The sequence below is a fragment of the Chanodichthys erythropterus genome, chromosome 13 (assembly GCF_024489055.1).
Source record: "Chanodichthys erythropterus isolate Z2021 chromosome 13, ASM2448905v1, whole genome shotgun sequence".
In the NCBI taxonomy this organism is placed as follows: domain Eukaryota; kingdom Metazoa; phylum Chordata; class Actinopteri; order Cypriniformes; family Xenocyprididae; genus Chanodichthys; species Chanodichthys erythropterus.
The window spans coordinates 53,571,737-53,597,554 of NC_090233.1; the positions used below are offsets into that span (position 1 = coordinate 53,571,737).

The 25,818-nt window shown below is 35.5% G+C and overlaps 1 protein-coding gene across 1 annotated transcript; it reads right to left on the reverse strand.

Annotated features, from left to right (window-relative positions):
• Nucleotides 1-741: 741 nt before the first annotated feature.
• ythdc2 (YTH domain containing 2) lies at nucleotides 742-25,503 on the reverse strand. The gene is made up of 30 exons (XM_067406032.1): nucleotides 25,380-25,503; nucleotides 24,361-24,511; nucleotides 22,156-22,246; nucleotides 21,667-21,866; nucleotides 19,939-20,132; nucleotides 19,661-19,827; nucleotides 19,346-19,448; nucleotides 19,119-19,275; nucleotides 18,756-18,863; nucleotides 17,401-17,549; nucleotides 17,175-17,310; nucleotides 16,966-17,092; nucleotides 15,411-15,476; nucleotides 15,140-15,318; nucleotides 14,965-15,061; nucleotides 12,730-12,817; nucleotides 12,562-12,642; nucleotides 12,204-12,286; nucleotides 12,017-12,122; nucleotides 10,518-10,637; nucleotides 10,054-10,326; nucleotides 7,923-8,049; nucleotides 7,649-7,854; nucleotides 7,378-7,567; nucleotides 7,184-7,293; nucleotides 5,110-5,381; nucleotides 4,918-5,032; nucleotides 2,664-2,870; nucleotides 2,338-2,520; nucleotides 742-1,653 (listed from the first exon to the last, which is right to left on the reverse strand). The coding sequence occupies exons 2-30, from the start codon at nucleotides 24,500-24,502 to the stop codon at nucleotides 1,600-1,602; spliced, it is 4,131 nt and encodes a 1,376-aa protein (XP_067262133.1). The 5' UTR covers nucleotides 24,503-24,511; nucleotides 25,380-25,503; the 3' UTR covers nucleotides 742-1,599.
• Nucleotides 25,504-25,818: the final 315 nt, after the last annotated feature.

Sequence of the window (25,818 nt, forward strand, 5' to 3'; positions counted from 1 at the left end):
GCGAAAATATAACGCTACACGTGATGACCACAAGAGGGCGCCAAAGCCCAACCTCAACGCAAGAGCGGCGCGAATAGGTTGTTTACTACTGTAAATCATTAATTAAAATCTCGTTCAGGCCGTATGTTATGTGTTTTGTTTTTTATCAAAGATTTCTGTATATTTAAAATGTATATATTTTAATGTAGTACTTTAGTGTACTGAATAAAAGCAGAGATTTTTTTTCCATTGTTTTTTTTATTTTATTAATGCTTGAAAGAAAAGGGAAAAAAAGGAAAGAAAAAAAACAAATAAAAGCAGAGATATGAGGTCTATGCCATTGGAAAAAGCGCAACTGCTAAGTTAAAATAGATTAAAATCAACCAAAACAGGAAAAAAGTCAAGAAAGTGATTAAGAATGAGATGAAGCACATTTTAGTTTAATTTTTCCCTAATTGTTTGAAGATGTAGTTTTTCTTTAGTCACAACAAGTAGCAATACTCAGCAATTTATTCTTGATAAAATATTGTAAAGCTTGAAAAATGTATGTTAAACAACATATTAATTTCCATGACTTTTGATAAATAATATTAAAGCATTTTATTTAAAGGTGAAATTGATGAAAAAAAGATGAAAAAAGGGTAAAAATACAAGACAAACAATATAAGAAACAACATTAATTCAGCATTAACAAAATATAATGCAAGGATTACAATTAAAAAGACAAGTTTTAAGTTTTCCAGGTATAGAAATCACTCTCTCTCATATTTTTTTTTAAAAGTAAAAACGAGTTAATCAAAATAAGATATTAGCTTACAGCTTGAATTATAGCCGTTTTATCTGATTTTAAATCATTTTAAGTCATGAACCGCTAAAGAAAACAGTCAAACACATGCAAATAATTTTTTTATTGCAAATTATACATTTGCATCATTCAAGACAACATGAGAAACAAACACACTGAACATTTGACTGATGATCGAACAAATGATGAACCACAAGAAATCTAAAAGCTGAACTTCTGACTCGATCCACTGATGATTTAATTCACAACATCAACATGTCAGTCACGTCAAGAAGAGATTATGATCTGATAACAGAGAAACACACTGAACCAACAGGAGAATCATTTCGAACGAATCACGAGACCATCAGCTTTTCATATTTTCCTTTACATAAAGCAGACATTTCAACACTGCTAAAGTGAACATGTGCAAAGCCATCATAGATGACAAAGAACATTTGCACGGCAATTAAAAGAAAAGCGCGTCGAACTGTGATCAGTGAGCGAATGCATTTGGTGAAGATTTTAAAAACACAAGATTCATAAAACATTTCTGAGGCACAAATCTTGTTCCTCCTTTCATACAGCCAGAACAAAACATAAAACTATTTAATTTCTACTTTAGTCCATTAAGTTCTATAACAAAATAAACATGATACACTGCAAAAAAAAATCATGTTCTTCCTCCTCAAATATCTAAACATTCTTAAATCAAGATACATTTACTTTAGATATTTGTGCTGGAAAACGAGACAGAAACACTGAGGAAGAACATGATTTTTCTGCAGTGTGATTATGCATCTGCTTTGAAGTGAAGTCGATCTGGATCCTTCAGTTCAGATTCGCTCCCAGAGCTGCAGCAACTGACTTCCTGCCTGAGGCTCCAACTCCTGTTCAAAACACACAAATCACACCATCATCACGACCATCAGAGTCTGAGAGAGCTCATCGTTAAAAGATCACAATCTCGACTGAAACACCCTTGTGATCTTATTCCCAAATGACAGTGATTCGGCTAGAGAGAGTCGTTGTCATGTATAGATATGAAACGGCTTCTTTTCAACCACACAGTTTCATTATTTCTGTCTTACAATCATTCAGATGATCACAGAAGTACTGGGAAAAAAGTTATAGTCAGGATATAATCACTGATGTCTACTTTAGTGATCAAAATTGAAGCAACTTGATGCTTGGAATAAAGATTGTATCAATTACATCATTTGCCCAGTAGGTGGCGACAAGTGACTTAAAAATGCATTTCACATCGAATCGTTCATTAAAAAGATTCATTCAAAAACGCTAAATTCTCCAGTAATGAAACAAGTGAAGTCTTTATGAGTGAGTCATTGAATCATTCGCTCAACCCGATCAGTTTCTCCAGAATCGTGCAGCTCAGAGGAGTACCAGAAAAGTAAAAGTAGAGAATCCTTGCAGTGAAAATGTCTCCATTACAATGTAGTGAGCAACTGGAGTATTGGAGTAAAGAGTAGAGTGTGTAAGAGTAAAGTAGAGAGTAAAAGTTGCTAATATCTTTGATACTCAGCATTTCCAGCGCTGACGACTGTGACACACACCTGTCCGTCTCGGCTGATCTGGACTCTCTTGTTGTCGTTCCAGGGGTTCAGCAGCTGCTGCGTGAGCTGGAAGGGCAGATTCTCTTTACGGACCCATTCGACACCGAACACACCGCCCAGACCGACCGAACCCCAGTCCAGACACCTCTCGCCGCTGATCGCTGACGTCATGCGTGCGTAACCCTGACACACACACACACACACACTTAATATTCAGCAATATGACTGACACTATCAGAGAAGAAACAGTCTTGAACTGAAGAATGACACTGTTAGATCATTTCCATGAAGGAGCAGCGGTGGATGTTTGTCTTCACTCCACACACCTGGAAGTGTCCGGATCCCTGAACGGAGAAGATGAGGAAGACGGCGCTGCTCTCGTGAAAAGCTCGGGTGAGTTTGTGCTCGTTGTTGGGCGTCGTGGACCAGATTCCCCTCTGCTGAGACAGCTCGATGTTCCTCACGTTGCTGCTCTTCATGATGAAGTATCGCACACAGGAGCGCAGCGGCCGCGGGGACGGAGACGTGCAGCTCTGGATCACAAACACATGTTCAATTCACTCCAGGATAGAGGACAGTCCCATTAACCACACTGATCTAACTCAATCCCTCTAGCGCCATCAACTGTCCAAAGTTTCACTAATATTTATGCTAATAACTTTTGAACTCTAAGGGCTAGACAAAAAATACTTTATATAAACAAATAATAATAATTCCTTCTCTCAAGACGATTCGATAGTTTTCATCATGAGAATTGTTCCGCCATTTTGAATTTTGTGAAAAACCTACTTTTTCAAACTCCTCATAAGCCAATCATCTTCAGACGATGCCAACAAAAAATTACGGAATACAAGTCAATTTGTCAAACCATTTTTTAATAACTCACGAACTAATTTTTCGTAGCGCTTGTGAAAATAGATGTATCTCCGCAATGCATGTACCAAACTTGGTACATGTCATCACAAGCATGACCTGAGACTACATGCTGCGTTTTGGTACAGCGGCACCTACCGGTCCGGAGATTCCAAAAATAGCTGTTTTCAAATTATATCCAATCTTCCATATCGGCCATTTTGTATTTTGTAGTAAAATGCTGTGTTTTACTAAACGAAACACATTATGAAACTCGGTGTGGGTCATCAGCATGATGCCCTGAAGGAGTCTGAGAAGTTTATGAACCGGCGCTACCTAGTTTTGTTTTCTTCCAGCTGCACTCCATTTTACCGGCAGCTCTCTTAAGAGCAGAGTGTGCTCGTTGTACCACAGCGTTGGATTAGTTTCCTTAATGTTCTTTAAGCAACTGTGTCACGCTTACGTATGGGACCATCTGAGGACACACAAAAAAAAGCAGTGGGACTGCTTTGATTGAACAAAACATGAAATTGGCTCTAACTATACAGTACTGTTGGTCTGACTGACTTCAAAACTGACATGCAACGTCTTTGTCTCAGTTGCTATCATAGTCCATTATGAGATTGTTGGTCTACTGCTAGCTTCCTTGTTTGCTTCTGGTGTGCTTGGCCCCTTAATTGCTGCTTGCAGCTATATTTTCAACCTGACATCCATGTCAAATTATGCTGTTAATTACCACAGACAATCATTTATGATCAGCGGTTCACAAACTTTTTGACTCAAAGAGCATCCATTGTCCAACACAATATTCAAAAACAGGGAATTACTGCTGTAATTATGACCAAGCTGCTTGTTTTCAGTCTTTTCGGTAACACTTTCGGTAAGCAATTACCACGAATTAAAAATAAATAAATAAATAAATATATATATATATATATTATATATATATATTATATATATATATTATATATATATATATATATATATATATATATATATATATATATATATATATATATATATATATATATATATACAGCTATGGAAAAAATTAAGAGACCACTTAACATTGATTTCTGAACTTGGAGTGGTCTCTTCATTTTTTCCATAGCTGTAATATATATATATATATATATATATATATATATATATATATAAAGGAAAGACAGCCCAGGTGAATCCAGTTAAATAAATAATAGATATATAATAGACATCATCATACTTACACAGTTGATTTAATGTTTAAATATGCAAATGAAGTACCATCTAATTAAATATGCACTAATTTGCATATATTTCAAGAATAGAAAACTGAACATGAGATAATTCTTGTTTGATTTTGTTGACATATTAAAGGTGTCAGAGGAGATTTTGAATTTCTGTTTTTATCACTCCATACATCAGAAAATACTGTGAAAAACAAGAAAATTAATACATTTTCATCATGTTTTTAGAAGTAAAATGTTCTGTGTAAATCAGGTGAATGATAAATGAACAAACCTTCAGAATATAGATATGAATAAACTGTAAAGTTTGGTGTGTGTGAAGCTGCTGAAGTGGAGATTTCTGAATTTAAATCCACAGACGCAAGTAGATGAAGTGTAATAAAATAAACACTCAAATGTGTGTATGAATGTTTTCTTTCCACTCGTCTGAATAGCCTAAAACTGACCAGTGCATGAAAAAACAAGGGCCAAAACGAGTCCTAAACCCTGGAGCGTCACATACTTTTCCAGAGGAGGGGGACGAGGGGCCGTCAGCGCTCTTGAAGGGGACGAGCTCGTCTCCCAGCTGCTTTGAGTGAAGCGCTCTGTGATTCTTCATTTGAGACGCCAGCCGAGGTCTGCAGGAAACACACACACACACATCAGATAAAGACACCAGCGCTGTCTGCGTCCAGATGAGGGCGCTAACACACACCTGTCCGGGCTGGGCGGCTCCTCCGGGTCCCTGCGGCCGGCGCTCTTGCAGGAGGCCGTCTGCAGGGCTTCGTCAGAGTTCATGGGTCGAGGTCTCTGGCCGATGCCGGTGGGCTGCTGGAGGCCTGTGACCTGCTCCTCGGCCGACAGCACCGACACCAGCGTACGGATGGTGGCCTCGTCCAGCTGAGAGCAGGCTTTAGACGGAGAGCGAATCCGCCGCAGGAACAAGCTCTGCCAGCGCTGCCTGAGGCCGAACACCAGCTCCGCCATCTGCAGCGAGGAAACATGTGATGAGTTATACAGTAAAACAGAGAGAGGTGCATCTGATCGTATTCATTTTTTTATTCATTTATTTTAATTATATTATTTTTTATGTTTAATAATTCCAAAAAGTATGAAAGTATGAAATTGAATAATTAAAAACTGACAAGGAGATATAATTATAATTATAGACAGAAAGTCATAATGTAAATATAGATTTTATTTGGTTTATTTTGTTGTATATTGTTGTTATTCATTATTTTTTTTTCTTTTTATTTATATTATTAAAAAATTGTATGTATTATTTTTATAGTAAAATACTCAATCCAAAAAGGATTTTGACATTAAATAATTGAAAACGGACACAGAGATAGTATAATTATGTAAATATAGATTTTATTTTGTATATTTTTATTGTTAGTCGCTATTAATTTGATTTATTTTATTTTCTATTTTTTTTTATAATATTTTAATATTCTTTTAAATTATTTTTTTGTAAAATAATCACTCCAAAAAGTATTTTGAAATTGAATAATTGAAAACTGACACAGAGATATTATACTTATAGACAGAAATTCATAATGTAAAATATAGTTTTTTAGTATTTAGTTTAATAGTTTTATTGTTATTAATTTATTTTTTATTTTAGTTATATTATTTTATATTTTTATGATTTTAATATATTGTTATTATTATTGTAAAATAATCATTTAAAAATATTTTGAAACTGAATAATTGAAAAATTAGATAGTATAATATTAGAAATTCATAATGAAAAATACAGATTTTATATGGTTTATTTTATTGTATATTGTTATTAATTAATTAATTTTCATTTCATTTATATTATTTTATAAAAAATGTTAATGTATTATTTTTATAGTAAAGTAATCTTTCCAAAAAGGATTCTGACATTAAATAATTGACAACTGACACAGAGATAGTATAATTATATAAATATAGATTTTATTTGGTATATTTTTATTGTAAATTGTTATTAATTTTATTTATATTATTATATATTTGTTATAATATTTTATGTTTTTATTTTTTGTAAAATAATCATTCCAAAAAGTATTTTGAAATTGAATAATTGAAAACTGACAGAGATATTATAGACAGAAATTCATAATGTAAAATATAGATTTTATTTGTTTTTTGGTTAAGATTTATTATATATTGTTGTTAATTATTTTTTATTTTAGTTATATTATTTTATATTTTTATGATATTTTAATATATTCTTCTTATTATTGTAAAATAATCATTTAAAAAGTATTTTGAAACTAAATAATTGAAAAATGAGATAGTATAATGATAGACAGAAATTAATATTGAAAAATATAGATTTTATTTGCTTTATTTTATATTGTTATTGTTGTTTTATTTTATTCTTATTATCTAATACTTTTAAATTTTTAATATTTATAATTTTATTATTAATTACTGCCAACTAATTTTTTACAGTGCAATATTATATGCCATTAAAAAGACTGCTAATTAAATAAGAATAACGTATTTTCTAACTCTCGTTTAGAACAAAAACTGACTAAAATTTATAATCACAAAAAATGACTAAATAAAAATGTTAGCACTAAGAAATAGTATGTAAATGTATATTAATAATATCTCGTTACAACACTGAAACTCTCAGGCGTGTGTCTGAGACACTGTGACACTGATTACACAAAATAATGAATACACCGAGATCTAAACTCAGAGAATCATGAGCATCATCTCAGCGCTGTCAGCTGCATGTGTGTCATTTCATCAGAGACTGAATGATGCTGATTGAGCAGAACGAACGGCACCTCTCGGTCCAGTCTGAAGTTGAGCCACTCGTCGATGCTGATCTGAGCCAGACGAGCGCTGGAGCGATCCTCCATCTCGCTGTCACTGCTCTCGTTCGCTCCGTCAGCGGCTGAAATGTGTACAGAATGACCTCAGTTTGAACTACAAACACACCGTTTTAGGTTTAGGTTTGCTGTCGATCAGTTCTGGTCACCTGCTCTGTGTTCCTGCAGGGCGGAGCTCGGGAGTTTAGCACATCCTCCGAATATGGCCACGGTCAGGGGCGTGACCGCAGAGCAGCATCTGATGCTGGCGATCCTGTGAGCGCGCGTCATCTCATCGTAAATCAGCCAATCGGTGGGCAGGGACTCCACTGCTGCTGTCTGACCATTGGCTGGAGGGATCTGCGTACAGAGAAGAACTATTATGAATCTATCTGAAGAATATAGGGCTGGTTCTGATTGGCTCCTCTAACGCTCACGGACCTTCTTGTACGGTGGCTGGCTCAGGACGGACGTCGGGTGGAGCCGAACCTTCTTCTCTTTGGAGCCCATGAGGGTCAGGCTGTCCCGCTCCACATGGATCAGGTTGGGATACATGCCGGCGACCAGCGCAGCCTTGACCACGGCCCAGTTCTCCGAGTTCTGATTGACATCCCGGATGTCGCCGCCGCCCCTCGCTCGCACGAAACCTGACGAGACAAACTGTCGTGAACCACCTGCAGCAGTTTTGTTTGGGTTCACGGCGCAGAACTCTTACCTGTCGCTCGAAGCTGTCCCAAAAGCTGCGTCCGCATCCCCACGATGATCTCCATGGTGGCCTGAGAGAGGAAGTTCTTCTCGCAGAAAGCTCTTTCCCAGCCGTCACTGCGAGCTTTCTGCCACGCCTGCAGAGATCAACAAAAACAAGAACAGAAGTCAAGTTCTCAACTACTGTTGCCCAAAAGAAATGCCTGCTTTTACAAGAACTAATTCAAAACAAAAACTATAACAGTATATAAATGATTCTAAAATAATAAACTATATAGAGATATGAAAACCCCAAAACTAATAAAAATGACAAAAACACAACAAAACTGCTAAAACTTTAAAATTCAAATGGAAAATATAAAAAATAATTAAAGCTGCAAGCAGCATTTATCGGGGTTCAAGCATTTAAGGCCTTCAAGCACATAAAAAGGTATTATATTTTATTCAGCACGCATGTAAACACTTAGATCATATAAAACCCCATTTACAGCCAACAGAGGCAATTCAGTAACGAAAAACATGGTTTTTAAAGGTTTTTTGACATTTATAGCGCCACTTATTGCTCGATCTCCACCACTTTTTTTGGGAGTCCTCAGGGTGTGTCCATACATATGTGTGTTACTTTTGGTGAAAATATGTCATTTCGTTTTGAAGTTATAGACACTTATATATACAAAATCATAAAAAATGACCCATGAAAGACTTTAATTGGATTTTTTTGCCACTTCCTATCAAAATTTTGACATTTGGGCTTTACCATATAATAAACCAGCTTAGGTTCTGTGTTTCTCACGCTGGTTTTGTCTTAATCGGACTGATGTTTCAAAGATATTCGCAAAAGTTTTTTAAGCGCTAAATCACAACGTTGCACAAACCATAAGCTGAAAACTGGCATGTCTGGTATCGTTGGACTCGGAAAGGTTTCGGGAGTCTAAAGACGTGACTCCCGTGAAAATAAGTCAACCATACCCACAGTTAGACACATTTTCAGCCATTAAACCATTAAAATATCTGTTTTTTAAAGCTTTTTAACAGTTATAGCGCCACCTACGGTTACACCTAAGTTTTCGTTTAGGATTTATAGGCTTTTGAGTATATTTTGCCACGCCCATTTTCTAAATGACACTGTTATAGCGACCCAAAGTGTAAAGTTCAACTTTTTTTTTGATAATTATTTATCTAGAGAATCCAGAGAATTGTGCTGCACTGGTTTTGTTCAGATCAGGCGAAAAACCTAGGACTAGTTTGCAAAAGAAGGTTTTTTACATATTCGCGAATATTTAATGAACGATTTGATTGACAGCATTAGTTATTGAGGCAAAGTTGTTCAGCATAAGGAGATCTATCAAATGATATGCATATTGAGTGGATTTGTAAAACAGATTCATAATACTCGTTACCGCCAACTAGTGGCCGATTTCTTCCAAAATTCTTACAGACCTCTAGGACCATGAGTCAATCATGCCCATCGAGTTTCGTTCCGATCGGCCTCCGTTAACCTTGTCTAATAGGTGCTAAAACTTCATTGGCCGATGGCGGCCATGTTTTTTTGAGATACGCCAGTGTCCTCATAAACTATCATGACCCCTGGACTAAGACACTGCATGCCACATTTCAAGTCAATCGGACTAACGGTTGCATAGTTACAGCCGTTTTTGAGGGTTTTCTTCATGTTATAGCGCCACCAAGTGTCCAACCACATACTGTGACCATAGTAAGACTCCAGAGAACATTTCTGCACTGGTTTGGTTTCGATCGGGCGAAAAACCTAGGACTAGTTCGCAAAAGTAGGTTGGCGAAAATTCAAAATGGCGGAAAATTTTTCTACGACAAACGGTCTATGAGCGATTTTGAACTTTTGATTGCTGTAGCGCCACCTATTGGCCGACTGGAGTCATACTCTGTCAGCCGATCATCTGGACAAGTTTCAAGTCTCTAGGCCTTTCGGTTTGGTCTGCACGATTCGTTTTACGGCGGAAGAAAAATAATAAAAATCCTTACAATTACAAGAGAGTTTCAGCACTACGTGCTTCAACCCCTAAAAACTGTTCAGTATTTCACTGACGCTCGGTCACGGCTGAGAGCAGAGAGCAGCCATTGAAAGTGTTTTGCTCACTGACAGTAGATATTACAGTAAACACCTGAAAGGCCCGGAGCAAAGCCATGTGATCGCTGAAGGTGTTGGCCGTGAAGCGTTTCCGGCACAGCATGGCCACGCGCTTCTGAGCGGCCTGAGCGGGCAGCACGAACGGGTCTCTGTGGGCCAGCGTGCAGGCGATGGTGAGGATGGGGTCCAAACACTTCAGCACCACCGCACACAGAACCATCTTCCCTAAATGCGGCTCCACGGGCAGGTCGGCCAGGTGATAGCCCAGCTCCGTCAGGTTCTCCCAGGGGTCCATGGCGTCGATGGTCTGCCACATGAAAGACTGATTACTAAAATACTTTTATTTCATGATTTCAGTATAGAGTTCATGATGCAGAATGTTGGTAATGATTTGCAATCCAAATTAATCAGATTTCATATTGTTATATTCACATGTTCATTTACATGTGCATTACGTCTATTCCAAATAAATGTTCAGTGACACATCTAAATAATGACCTTCAGCATCTGTACAGCGTGTTTAATGGTGTGCAGGTGTGGCGGCTCGGGTGCTTTAGACAGGAACTCAGCGATCGGGCAGGTGATGGGTGCCAGAAGTTTAGTGTGCAGACACAGCTCCTGAGAAACACACACACACACACACACACACACACACACACACACACACACACACACACACACACACACACACACACACACACACACACACACACACACATTTACAAAATAATAACACAAAAATGTTTAGCATACTATTTAAAGTGACCTGTTATGCTTTTCTAAAGGTTCGTAATGTTGTTTTAAAGGTCTCCACACGAACTCAAGGTCAAAAACACTTTAATTTTCTCATATTAAGACATATATAAGTGACCCTGGACCACAAAACCAGTCATAAAAGTCACACGGGTATATTTGTAACAATAGCCAACTATCCACTGTATGGGTCAAAATGGGCGATTTTTCTTTTATGCCAAAAATCATTAGGATATTAAGTAAAGATTATGTTCCATGAAGATATTTGGTAAATTTCCTACCGTAAATATTAGGGCTGGGTATTGACAATTTGCACGATTCGAGGAAAGAAATCTCTCAACTAATGCTGTAAACTACAGATGAGAGTCAGCTGGTACTACAATAATAATACTGAAGGTTAAATTAACTTATTTATATACAAACACTTAAATTACACTCAACTTCAAGTTTTTATTATAAATAAAGTTTAGAATTACATAATCATATTTCTACTCCAATTCGTTTTTTTTTTTTTAAATATAAACATTTAAATCGCGGCTCTCATAACTGATTTATTCAAACATGCATTAAATGTTGAAGAACATTAAAAATTGTAATGAATATGTAACGGTGCATCGCTATATTTATCTTTCTAGAGCACTTTTCTAGCTGACTAATGAGTTTATGGTCACTGAATATGTTTTTCTGAGGTAAATGTGACGTCACGTGACATTGAAGCTGTTTTATTGACGTCTTTCCGAGGTTGAAGCACTGATTGAGCGATTACACGAGACATGATACGGATTTCAGTAAGTTGTACTGTATATTTTAACATACCTTCAGATGTTCATGGATGTTTATTTCGCTGTTTAATCTGAGACTTTGCTTCATATCAAAAGTAACAAAGATTATTGCGATTTATTGGATGGGAGGAGCTACATATTCTGCTCATTCATCAACTGAAAACAGACGAGACTAATCGATTCCTGGGATTTAGGAATCGATATCGGTTCGTAAAAATGAGAATCAATTAAAATCGAAATTTTACCCAGCCCTAGTAAATATATCAAAAATTTATTTTTGGACAACTTTAAAGGTGATTTACTCAATATTTTAATTTTTTTGCATCCTCAGATTCCAGATTTTAAAATAATTGTATCTCAGCCAAATATTGTCCAATCCTGACAAACCAAGCTTATTTATTCAGCATTCAAAACTGACCCTGACTAGTTTTGATGTGTGTGTGTGTGTGTGTGTGTGTGTACCTGTAGAGGCATGCGCAGCAGCTGTGGAATCTGATGTTCCAGCATGTTGTTGAACCTCAGACGGCTGAAGAGATGGAAACAGATCCCAGGTCTGCAGCGGCCCGCTCTAAACAACAAACCCACGTCTCCATCAGTTCTGCAATCAGACACTTGTCACGTTCAGGACTCTAGATGGACGGTGACGTACCTGCCCTTCCTCTGCAGAGCGCTGGCCTTCGATATCCACACCATCTTCAGCATCGTCACGTTATTCAGAGCGTCGTACGCTTTCTGCAGCACAACCGTAACAGTTTCATTCTAGAGCACGAGTTTAAGTTACTGTGCATTGATAAAAGTTGGCAGCTGCTGCACTTCAGTCCAGTGATAGAGAACAGATTTCTGAGCAGAAGACTTTACATCATATGCAGTTTTTAACGTTAATGTGTCACTAATAATAAATGTCAAAATAGACTGTACAATATTATTATTGTTATTATTAGCATTATTACATGTAATTATATGTAATGAACATGTCACTGATATTAGCTGGAGAAAAAAACCCAAACCTCTTTAACTTTGCCGGAGTCGATGACGAACACAACATCGTTGACCGTGATGCTGGTCTCTGCGATGTTGGTGGAGAGGATCTGCAGAGTGAGATGAGGCTGTTTGAGATGTTTTCATCTACAGGAGTCTGTGTGAAGCTTATAGAAGTAAGAGGAAGAGATACGCACGATCTTGCGAACACCTTTAGGAGTGTTCTTCAAAACCTTCTTCTGGTCTGACGTCTGCATACTGGAGTGAAGTATGAAGACCTGAAACCTGACGACGCACAGTTCCTCAGACAATCAGTACATTTCAAATACTTAAAAATAACAAGCTGTTTTAACCCTGGTCACACTGACAAGTATGGAAGCTCGTTTCTGCCATGGAATAAAAAAAAAGAAAAAAAGGTGTTTGTAACTTTTTTATCTTGTAATTCAGACATTTTTCTTAGAATTGCAAGTTTATATCATAACTCAGAGTTTATATCCGACTATACATCCCACAATTCTGACTTCATATCTCACAATTCCGAGTTTATATCTCACAATTTCGAGTTTACACCTCACAATTCCAAGTTCATATCTTGCAATTCCAAGTCCACATCTAACAATTCCGAGTTTATATCCCACAATTCTGACTTTATTCCACGCAATTTCGAGTTTACACCTTGCAATTCCGAGTTTATATCTTGCATCTCCGAGTTTATATCTCGAAATTCTGACTTTATATCTTGGAATTTTGAGTTTATATCTCGCAATTCCGAGTTTATTTTCCACAATGCTGACTATTTCTTAAAATGTCGCAATTCTGAGTTTATTTCTTGCAATTCCGAGTTTATATCCCACAATTCTGACTTTATTCCACGCAATTTCGAGTTTACACCTTGCAATTCCGAGTTTATATCTTGCATCTCCGAGTTTATATCTCGAAATTCTGACTTTATATCTTGGAATTTTGAGTTTATATCTCGCAATTCCGAGTTTATTTTCCACAATGCTGACTATTTCTTAAAATGTCACAATTCTGAGTTTATTTCTTGCAATTCCGAGTTTATATCTCACAATTCTGACTTTATTTCACACAATTCTGAGTTTACATCTTGCAATTCCGAGTTTATATCTCGCAATTATGACTTTATATCTTGGAATTTTGAGTTTATATCTCGCAATTCCGAGTTTATTTTCCACAATGCTGACTATTTCTTAAAATGTCACAATTCTGAGTTTATTTCCTGCAATTCCGAGTTTATATCGCGCATTTCCAAGTTAATTTCCCACAATTCTGACTTTATTTCATGAAATTTCGAGTTTACATCTTGCAATTCCGAATTTATATCTTGCATTTCCAAGTTTATTTCCCGCAATTCTAACTTTATTTCACCCAATTTCGAGTTTACATCTCGCAATTTCGAGTTTATATCTCGCAATTTCGAGTTTATATCTCGCAATTTCGAGTTTACATCTCGCAATTTCGAGTTTACATCTCACAATTCCGAGTTTATATCTCGCAATTTCGAGTTTACATCTCGCAATTTCGAGTTTATTTTGCACAATTCTGACTATTTCTTAAAATGTCGCAATTCCAAGTTTATTTCCTTCAATTCCAAGTTTATATCTCGCATTTCCAAGTTAATTTCCCACAATTCTGACTTTATTTTACGAAATTTCAAGTTCGCATCTCACAATTCCGAGTTTTTATCCGCAATTCTGGCTTTATTTCATGCAATTCCGGGTTTACTTCTCATAATTGTAAGTTTAGTTACCACAATTCCAAGTTTATATCTCCCAATTCTGACTTTTTTTAATCAGAAATGCAAAATATAAACTCGGAATTGCAAGAAAACAGAATTCTGAGATATAAACTCGCAATTAAAAACTGTAATTTTTTATCTCACAATTCTGACTTTATTTCCCACATTCCCACATCAGTTCTGAATTCTCTTTTTTCTATCAGAAATGCAAGATATAAACTATTAAAAAAAATATCTGAATTCTGAGATACAAACCCACAACTAAAAGGGGTAACCAACTTTTTATCTCACAATTCTGAAATGTTCATTTACTTTTTTGCTCCAAAATTGTGAGATATAAACTCGCAATTACCGTTTTTTAGTGGTGAAAACAAGTTTCCATAGAAAACACCCTCTCTAAAACATGAATACATCTATTTTCCTCATAAATGTCTCTGGTCAGATTGCAAGCAATTCTAAAGAAACTAAATGATCGTTCATCAATTTCAATAACCGTTTCTGCCTCTAGATATTTCTTTTCCTCTGATGTAATCAGGCGAATAGCCAATAGTATCACAACTCACTTTAAACAATCCAATCAAAACCCACTGGATAAAATCAAGTCCCTTCATGATTTCCAGCTGAATATTGTGCTGGAACAGGAAGGGGACAGACACTACAAACACTCACAGACCTTTGCTGGTGGTCTGAAAACCTTTCATCATCAAAGACGATGCGATCTCTCAGAGAGACTATCTCATCGTAGCCGGGCAGGAATATCAACACCGCGCCTGAGGATGAAAAACAATCAGATGAAAACTGTAATGTCTGCTGCAGATGTGAGCGTTTCATTGAGCGAACAGTCTCACCCTCGTCAGAGCTCTGACAGATGTTGAAGAGCAGATGCAGGATGAGGTCGAGGTCGACCTTCTCGTCGTCGAAGCTGTGATGATACGCCTTGAGCAGCTCCTGGTCCTCAGAGCTCAGTTCAGATGTGGCCTTCTGGACCAGAGATGACTCGTCCAGCTGACCCGATTCAACACACCATCTGCACAAACACACACAGCGCACTGTAACACACCCAAACACCTTCTGAGAGAGACTGAACATCCTCGTAATGAAGCCAAACGCAGCGCTTACATGTGAGACTCCAGCAGATCTACAGCCTCGGGCTGACTGAAGTGTTTGGCCCAGTCAAGAGCCGTCCTGAAGGACACATCACAGTTAGCAGAAGCTTCAAAACTGCCTTAAAACACTGTTAAATTCAAAAGTTGTATCTGTTAATATTATAATTTTAATAGACCTGAACGAACATGAACTAACAATGAACTTGTGTAACAAAGACTAATTGTTCATCGTTAGTTAATGTTAGTTTATGACCTTATTGTATAGCGTTAACGATCTATTTTAAAGTAATTTTTGTCTTTTTTAAATGTCTATATAGTTTTTATTCATTATTTTTTGTTTATTTAGTAAACTAAATGACAAATGGTGAGAAATGTTTTTTTATTTTATTTCAGAAAACGTTTAAAAAACAGCAGCAAAATTTGAGTATTTAATTACAAGAGAACACAGAGTGAAAAATGGTCATGAAAAAATAAAACTAAACTATTTTAACAAAAATTATTTTAAATGGATAATTGCATCGGAGGGGAAAATTAAATACTAAATGTTTTTCGTTTTTAGTCATTTTATTGTTTTTTTTTGTCATTTTAATAATTTTTTTTTGTTTTAAATATGTCTATTAGTTTTTATAATTTTTTTTATTTATTAGTTTTAGTTTATTTTTAGTACTTCAAGTTCATTTTAAACAAAAAAACTGAAATATTGCCTTGACAACTGGTTTAAATAAAATAAGTAAATATTTGCCAGTGGGCTCAGAAAAATCACCATAATTCAAATGGAAAACAAGTTCATATTCAACATTTTGTTTTTGTTTTAAGTTCAAACTCACTTAATTTTCTAAGAAAACAAGACTTTAATTTGTCATTTCTCTTCTACAGTAAATGTTTCTTGATTTAAGAATGTTTGGATATTTGTGCTGGAAAACGACAGAAATACAGAGGAAGAACATGATTTTTTGCAGCGCATGCAACATTTAATGCCATGACTTTATGAATTTAAGACGTTCTGCTCTGATTTAAGACCCGCAGAAACCCTGAACTAAACATGAGAAAAAGTGTCTTGACACATAGCTGAAATAAAATAAGTTTATGCTTTTTTTATATTTAATTTAATACTATTTTTTTTGTATACTATTATAATTTTTGTTAATATTTTGAATAAGATTTAATTTTTATATTTACTGTTTCCACTATAATTTTATTTAATGTTTGTGTGATTTTGTTGTTTTAATCAATTTTATTTATTTAAAAAAAAATATATCTAAATAGTTTTTATTAATTTTTATTTATTAGCTTTAGTTTATTTAGTTTTAGTACTTCAAGTGAAAAAGTTCATTTTAAATTAAATTATGGTTAGATTTTATGGTTAAAACCATTAAAAAAAACATCTTTGTTACTTGAAACAAAATAAGTGAAAATAATTAAATTAAATTAAATCAAATTAAATTAAATTTCAGTTGATGTTTACTTTGTTTCAAGTAAGGAAGCTGTTTTTTATGGTTTTAGTTAATGATAACGAGCCTGCTGGAAGGTATCAATAACTGCAGAGCGGCTGTTGGAGCTCTCCTCACCAGCCGTTGGAGGCTTTGATGTTGACGTTTGCGCCCATGCTCAGGAGCTGCTCCATCTGGCTGATGAACCCTCGACCTGCGGCCGCCATCAGAGGCGTGGCGCTCGTCTCACTGTGTCCGTAATCCACTGAAAGAACATAAGATCACGTGAGAAAAACACAGCAGACTTCAGCTTACAGAGCGTTTGAGGGCACACATGACTTCATTACCACTAATGTTCTCATTCAGGATCAGATTGAAGAGTTGTATGAAGGCGTCAGAGTCTTGGTGCAGGAAAATGTTTGAGATGCAGGCGTCCATTTCCCTGAGCAGCCAGGGCTCTAACGTGGCCACGTCCTTCTCGCTCTGTGCACATGGACAAAAGAGAAGCTTGAAAAATACACCTGATGAAGGAGTGTCATTGTGTCATCATGTAAAAGAAGCAAAAGAAGAGACCATCTGGCTGAAGACGCTGTCTCCGCCGTCATCCAGGAGGTCATTCTCCTGCAGGACACAAGTGGGCGTCTTTTCCCTCGCAGGTTCAGGCTGCAGGACGTCCTGACGGGCGTCACACCACTCTGTCAGGGACGTCTGCTGCCGCTCCTCTGAGGAAACAGACAGCGGTTCAATGTGACGTCTAGCTCCGTTACTGTAATCATTTTCTTTGATGGATAAATAACTGGATCTGATTGTTTCACTTTTGAACCACATAATGTAATTGTAACAGTTTGTTTACACTGCCAGCCAAAAGAAAAGAAGTCTCTTCTGTTCATCAAGGCTGCATTTATTGGATCAAAAATACAGTAAAAATGAGAAATATTTTCATAATTTAAAATATCAGTTTTCTATGTGAATATATAGTAAAGTGTAATTTATTCCTGTGATCAAAGCTGAATTTTCAGCATCATTACTCCAGTCTCCAGTGTCACATGATCCTTCAGAAATCATTCTAATATGATAATTTGCTGCTCAAGAAAAATTTATAGTAATAATTTTAAATTGTAATAATATTTCAGTTTTACTGTATTTTATTTACTATATATATTCACATAGAAAACAACTATTTTAAATTGTAATATTTTAAAATTTTTACTGTATTTTATATATATATATATATATATATATATATTCACATAGAAAACAACTATTTTAAATTGTAATTTTCCCATTTTTACTGTATTTTATTTAATATATATTCACATAGAAAACAGCTATTTTAAATTGTAATATTTTAAATTTTTTACTGTATTTTATTTTATATATATATATATATATATATATATATATATATATATATATATATATATATATATTCACATAGAAAACAACTATTTTAAATTGTAATTTTCCCATTTTTACTGTATTTTATTTAATATATATTCACATAGAAAACAGCTATTTTAAATTGTAATATTTCAAATTTACTGTATTTTATTTACTATATATTTCACATAGAAAACAACTATTTTAAATTATAATAATATTTCAAACTTTTTACTGTGTTTTTGATCAAATAAATGCAACTTTGGTGAGCAGAAAAGATTTTCAAAAATATTAAAACATCTTAATTACTCCATATGTTTGAGTTTACTGTATTTCAGACTGTATTTCCAGACGCTCACTGCTTCTACCTTAAGTAAATTGCTAACAGTGATTGTAAATTAATTGCCTAAATTATTACATTATTTGCTAACTGCATTCTTTAAATTGTAATGCTGACATGCATTCTCTGTAAAGCTGCTTTGAAACGATATGTATCGGGAAAAGCGCTATACAAATAAATGAATTGAATTGAATAGATGTACCGTCACCTTTCTGCGCCTCCTTCTTGTATTTAACCATGTCTTTGTTAGTGTAGCCGGTGGTCCGCAGGATGTCCTCCAGAAAGAGCTGCTTGACGTCATAAGGACATCCTTTGACTTCAGAGAAAATTCAACGTTATTACTCAACTCTCTCATTTCCGAACATCATATCTGATGATGAACATTCATGTTGTGCTCCAATCAGAACTGAATTAAGAACACCTTTATAAACTCCTGAAATTGATTCCAGGTGACAAAAGGGATGCAGAATTTCAATTGAAATTGAAGTATAAAATAAAGACTATTAAAGGACTGATGTAGGTGTATATTCTCCCACTTGAATAAACCCTTAAACATTTTCCCATCACGTACTGTGAATAACAGGACACGCTCCAAAGTATCTGATGAACAGATTGACGTCCAGGGTGGCGCTGGACAGGATGAGCTTTAGCGACGGCATCTTCTGAAGCATGTCCTTCATCTTAGTGAGTAAGAAGTCCGTCAGTCCGTCTCGCTCGTGCACCTCGTCCTACAGGAGCAGAAGTCATGAAACCGGCTCCCAAAACACCGTCCAGAGGAACATTAGAGCAGAGTCTCACCACAATGACATGAGTGACCGTGGACAGAGCCTCATCTCCGGCCATCAGCGTCCTCAGCAGGACTCCACTCGTGCAGAACGTCAGTAAGGTTCGGGGAGAAACTCTGCAAATACCCAGAATTCATCAGCACGTTCACAGTCATTTAGATGAAAACAATTCGGTTATTAAACACAAACAATTCAACCTACTCTTTTCATGAAGAAAAAGTTCATACTTTTTGAGTGTGTAGCAGAAGAGTTGAGAAAAACTACTTCGTCTTTAACAATTTAAACTGGCCTGTCAATCATCTTGCCGCTTATTTGCAAAAATAAGTACCTGCTCTCCAGGCGGATCTGATAGCCGATGGTCTGTCCGATCTTCTCGCCACGCTCAGACGCCACACGCTCCGCCACAGCGATGGTAGCCAACCTCCTGGGCTGAGTGCAAAAGATCCGGCAAGGAATCCCGTTTCGACTGCAGTCGTCCAGGAGGAACTGGGGGATCTGGGTGATAAATCGGGTCGATTTATTCCCTCATCAACACTCTGCAAGAGCTTCGGCTGACAAAAAAGTTCTGGAATCGCTGCTGATGAAGGTATCTGAGACAGTCCTCACCTGTGTGGTTTTGCCTGACCCGGTCTCACCCAAAACCAGCACCACCTGGTTCTCCCTGATGGTTTGGACGAGCTCCTCCTGACGTTCATACACGGGCAGCGCTCTCCGAAAGCAATCCAGTTCAGACGGGCCTCGTTTCTGAGGAACCTGAGGAATACCGTGACTCAGACGGCCGCTGGTCCTGCTTTTGCTGTCTGGAGGAGTGAACCAGAGAAGAAAATATTAGAGAAACGAGACGTTAAAATACGGCAGAGGAGCGAGAGAGCGTGAAGGGGTGTAGATGTGAAGAGGATCAGGAAGGTTTGGAGGAGCGAGATTATTAAGAGCCAAGAGGAAGCGAGTAAATCATGAACAGAAGAGGGCCCAGGACCGAACCCTGAGGAACACCAGTGACTTTAGATGATTCGATTGGACATTTTTAAGTTGAAGCGGAGAGATATGTTTTGTGATAAACCATTGTCTCTTTTTTTTTTTTTTTCATTTTAATGGTTACATTAAATCTTAGCAATCAAAAAGCATATCTAATTCATTGAAATCATGCAACTTATACAATTTATTTAAGTTTAACAAATTTTATGGTCCAATGAAATTTGGTAAAAATTTTTTCCCAAATTCCATGTTTTCTGTTTTATTTTTTGTGGATTCTGTTTAAATGGTTTTTAAAATGATAATCAATGTGCATGTCTAATCAAATGAATTCATAAAAAAATTAACAATTTAATAATTTATTAACTTTTACAATAATAGGGTCCTATGATTTTTTTTTTTTAATTTCTTTCTGTTGCTTGTTTTAATGTTTCTGAATTTATGATTTAATACAAATTTATTAAACCATTCTTACCAAAAATACTATTGTGTTTGTTTAGTATTTTAGGGTAATATAAAATCAGTTTTATTTTTTCCCAAACTAATTTTTTTTTTTTTTTTTCATTTTAATGGTTACATTAAATCTTAGTATTTGAAAAGCATGTCTAATCAGGCAACTTATACAATTTAACAATTTATTAAAAGTTTAACAAAAATAACATTTTTTGAGTCCAACTAAGTTTTTTCCCAAATTCTGTTTTATTTTTCAGTGTTTTCCATTTGATTTCTTTCTGGATTCTGTTTTAATGGTTTTATTAACTTTTAATAATAATCAAAAAGCAAAATATATATACATATATATTTTTTTCACAATTATACGTCCCTATGAATTTTTTTTAATGCCTGTTTTAATGTTTCTGAATTTATGATTTAATACAAATGCATTACCAAAAATGGTGATACTCAACTGAAAGCATAAAACATTAACAATTTAATTAATCTTTTACACATGTAATCAAATTAAAATGAACAATTCATTTTATTTTCTGCCAATTTCCATTTCTGAAGGATCATGTGACACTGAAGGCTGGAGTAATGATGCTGAAAATTCAGCTTTGATCACAGGAATAAATTACACTTTACTATATATTCACATAGAAATCATTGTAATAATATTTAACAATTTTTACAGTATTTGTGATCAAATAAATCCAGCCTAGGTGAGCAGAAGAGACTTCTTTCAAAAACATTAAACTATCGTAATTATTCCAAACTTTTGATGCTTTGTACAAGAATGTACCTTCCAGGATTTTAAACAATTACTTTTCGTTTATGTCTGCACAAACTTCCCATTATTACACCACAACTGGAATCCATCAGATTATTCTTCATAATCCAGTCCAGCTGCTCAAAGAGACTCACCGCTGGCGTCTGGAGAAGTGACGACGACTCTCTCTGTGCGCGGCTGGAGCTCACTGCGCTCTTTGCTGGTGATGGGGAACCTCTGCAGAAGGTTTTGCACCATGTGTTTGGAGTTGTGAGTGAGGTTACAGGTCATGACGGACCGTGCCGTCTCTGTCCCGTCCTTCTTCCTCACAGTAAGATATCGACTGGAGCCTTTCCTGCAACAACAGTTTACAAGAACTTAAAGTCTTTCCTATTGTGACGTATATCCAAGTGAAATGGCAAGAACAAATGTAGGGCGGGGCTTGATTTTGTCTGTGAGGAATTGATTGGATGGATGTGGTGTGCTATTGGTGGATCTCATGTGAGTGACAGGTTGCCCCGCCCTCGTCATCAGAACAGAGAATGCTGTAATAATCAGTAACTTTGTTTGTTGCTCTTGTTTAGGCGTAATGCTCGTTCAGCACACATGTGGAATAATGCACATTACAGGCAAAGTCAACTCACCCTCTGCTTTTCGAGATGTAGCCCAGCGATTGAGCAAGCCGATGTACGAACGCTCTCTCAGAATTTGTCAATGAAGAAGGGAAATCCAGCTCTACGAGACAAAACATTTTTAAACAGTTAAAATAATTCATAAAAGAACTCCAATAACAGCTGACTCTGGGTCCCTGAGGTCAATCTGACCCCGCTGACCCTTCATCTCAGGGGCATCTTCCTAAATAATCATTCTAAACATGCACAAAAAATCTGGGCTTGATTTGGTTGTTCTAAAGGTGTGCAAAAAAAACATTGAAAATGAATGGGAAAATTAAAAAAAAATTACTTTTTTCCCCATTTCATTTGTCACAAAATAAATAAATAAATCCAGTATAAATCTGAAAATTTCTACATTTAAATAAAAGGTCTGGTCCTAGACCATAAACACTTTCCATTAACACTTTAAATTATAATTATATAAATTATAAATTAACACTTTACACAATTAGCACTTTCTTTCTTTAACTATAAATCCTAAAGTTTTTCCACAAACCTGTAGATGGTAGTATTCTATCCCTAAATGTCCAAATATGATTTAGATTTAATTAAGTTCATCATTAAAGTGATTTTTTCATTAAAAATCTATTTTTCATAAGCCAATTTATGGCATGGTTAAGTAATTGTGCAGTAAATAGGTAAAAACACAGCATAAATGCATAGATGAGAAGTAAATAAAAAAATGATATATAGTTTATCATATAAAAAATGTATATTTCCTTATTCGCTCTGTAATGCAATCTGACCCCAAGGGACTAAATCGTTAGTATAATGGACTATATGCACGTTTACTTCCTGTTTGTCATTAAGCCAGCTCAGTTAGCTGTTCATTCTGTAGTCGCTGTACATTGACACAAAACCATCAATGGTTTTTAATGTTGTATTCATATTTTAATGCAGTTATCACATTTACCTAATTTGCCAATAAACCAGTTTATTGATTGCAATAAAGATGAAGCTATTGGGATCGTTTAAAAATGCCGTGTCTGTAATTAGACACACACACATTATTTCTCCAGCACTTCAAATGTTATTTTTAATGTGATGATCACAAACATTACTTGTTCATCCTTCTGAGATTGTCTCCATTGTAAATTTGAACGTTTAAAAATGTAGGAAATTCAACATTTGATAGAAAACACTTATCTAAAAATAAAAAAGACAATAATTACCACTTTAACCAGCAGGTGGCAGCAAAGTAGCATTTATTTGCGCATTTATCAGCCATTCCTCTAATCGTTTTTCACTTCGTTTTTGAATAAATAATAAACATTATAAAATAACTAGGTTTAAAAATACATTTTGTCCATGTGAAGTATGAAATACTCAAAACATCTCATGAAAAACAGTAACTTTTCTTGTGAATGAATGACACAGTCAGAGCAGCGCAAGATCAATGATTTCAGCACACTTGTAAAAACACACATTTTATTTAATTAATCTAACTAAAGTGCACAATAAATATTTCATTTTTGAAGCTTTTTATCACATAAAAGTGTGAAAACTGATGGTCGAACTGAATTTAGTCGAGGAGGAACACTGAAGTACGTCTTCATTTATTAATTCATTCTTTATGCTGTCTTTCATTTGAATGACTAAATTAATACTTTGCCTGACTATTTAAGTGACTATATTCTGATTATAAACCAAGTATTACACTACTGAAGCTCAACACACCAGCACATGACTCTCACCGGAAGTTCTCCAGCTGGCTTATATTAATGCAGAAGTTCTCGCGTATAGCCCATTAAGTGACCATTAAGGGTTAACCATACTTCATGCTTCGATACCATCTTGCACACTAAACTCCTGACAGGTTAGCTTCCGTTGGTATTACTGGCACCCCTCCGTTTTGGTTTAGATCATATTTCTGTGGTTCAACTTAAAAATATCCAAGCGAATCATCTAAAGTCACTGGTGTTCCTCAGGGTTCGGTCCTGGGCCCTCTTCTGTTCATGATTTACTCGCTTCCTCTTGGCTACAAGGCTCTTAATAATCTCTTTCCTCTGATCTTCGTCACATCTACACCCCTTCACGCTCTCTCAGATCTTCCACCATGGGGCGCTAGAACTTTCAGTCCCTCATTTATGAAACTCTTGATAGTCACAATAGTGATAGTCTCCATACATCTAAAGATGATAAATGATGATTAAAGACTGTTCACAGAGCTCAAACCTTTGTCGTCGCTGTACTGGAACCTCTCCAGAGCGATATTCACAGCGATTTTGACCTCTTCATCAATCCTGATGTCTTTGAGCCCTTTCGCTTTCAGAGAGGTCGTCTGTTTCGACGCGTTCATGCTCGATTTCCGTGACATTTCTTCTCCCTATGTTCAAGAATAGAAAGTCAAAGTCATGGATTATTCTGTCAGAGACTGAATCAATAAATATTACGTATTTACTTTATGCTTTTATTACTAAGATCACACAGTATGAAGTGATGAATGGCTTCATAATATCTTGTTTTTAAGATGAATCTCTTGTTGTATTCAGGAGTTTTCAATCTTTTAGATTCTTGTATAAAGACCCAATATGATGAAATTAATATTATAAATGTCAGTTTCTGTTAAGTTTTATTATTACATCTTTGTCTACTCATTAAAATACTGTACATTTACATGTATTAATTTAGCAGACTCGCTTATTTTAACTTTTTTCATTTACTTGTTTGTTTAATTACTCATTTAAATTTAAATAACTAATTTTTATATTTATTTGTATATTTTTAGTTTTTGTCTAAACTTTTCCTCAGTTTGAAAAACCCTTAATATAAATGTATCTGCAATGATTTATTATAATATAATAATATAAAAGTAGCCTACTGCATTTCGTTTAGTTACATTTATTATGTATAATTAATTTCCTTCTTTAACCCAGTAAACTTTAGAACAAGCAAACAGAAGCCTACTACACAAATAATAAATATATGTGTAACGTTAAAAACTCAATGTAAACTCAGTGTGTGTTAGCTGCTACTGCTAAACTGACTCATTTAACGCTCAAATACTGTCAACAACACACTGACACCTGCTCGAATAGCACAAAGAGCAAGAAAAGTCAGTGTTTTAACTCTAATGCTCGCTAATATTGTGTTTTTATGAATACTGTCCATTCATTGAGCTTCACGAGCATCATCGTTAGCGTCATTTCACTGTTTATTTACAGCATAATAATGATCAGATCAAAACATCTCACGTGTTTGGAGAATCTGAGGAGAACACGGCGTGAAGGCAGACAGCTGTGAAGTGTCCTGAAGGTTTAGTTTGGTGTCAGTCTCTGATGTGTCTGGATTAGTTGTTTCTGTCTGTAGAGAATCGAAACTGGGACTGCTGGGCTCCGTCTGCGCATGCGCAACAGATCTGCAGCTCATTCCACTGACGTCACGACAGCAGCATGTTGTGCAGAGATCAGCGGTGTGTTTATTTATTTATTTATTCATTTAAAAAAAATAACTTTCAAAGAAAAAACAAAGACATTTAACATAACAGATCTTTGCATACCCACGTTTAAGACATTCTTTTATTTGGATCAATTTATTATATTTTCTTGTTCTCTAGAATATATTAATACATTCTAGTAATTACATTCAGTGATCATAAAATATTTCTTAGATATTTACAGAAAAAGGAGGCCT

Excerpts from the sequence above, each read along its gene's own strand:
- ythdc2 (XM_067406032.1), bottom strand. The coding sequence starts at position 24,502 with ATGTCACGGAAATCGAGCATGAACGCGTCGAAACAGACGACCTCTCTG. Across the intron at positions 17,311-17,400 it reads ACAGCGTCTTCAGCCAGATG|AGCGAGAAGGACGTGGCCAC; the intron begins GTCTCTTCTTTT and ends CCATGTGCACAG. Across the intron at positions 10,327-10,517 it reads ACGCTGTACAGATGCTGAAG|ACCATCGACGCCATGGACCC; the intron begins GTCATTATTTAG and ends TTCATGTGGCAG.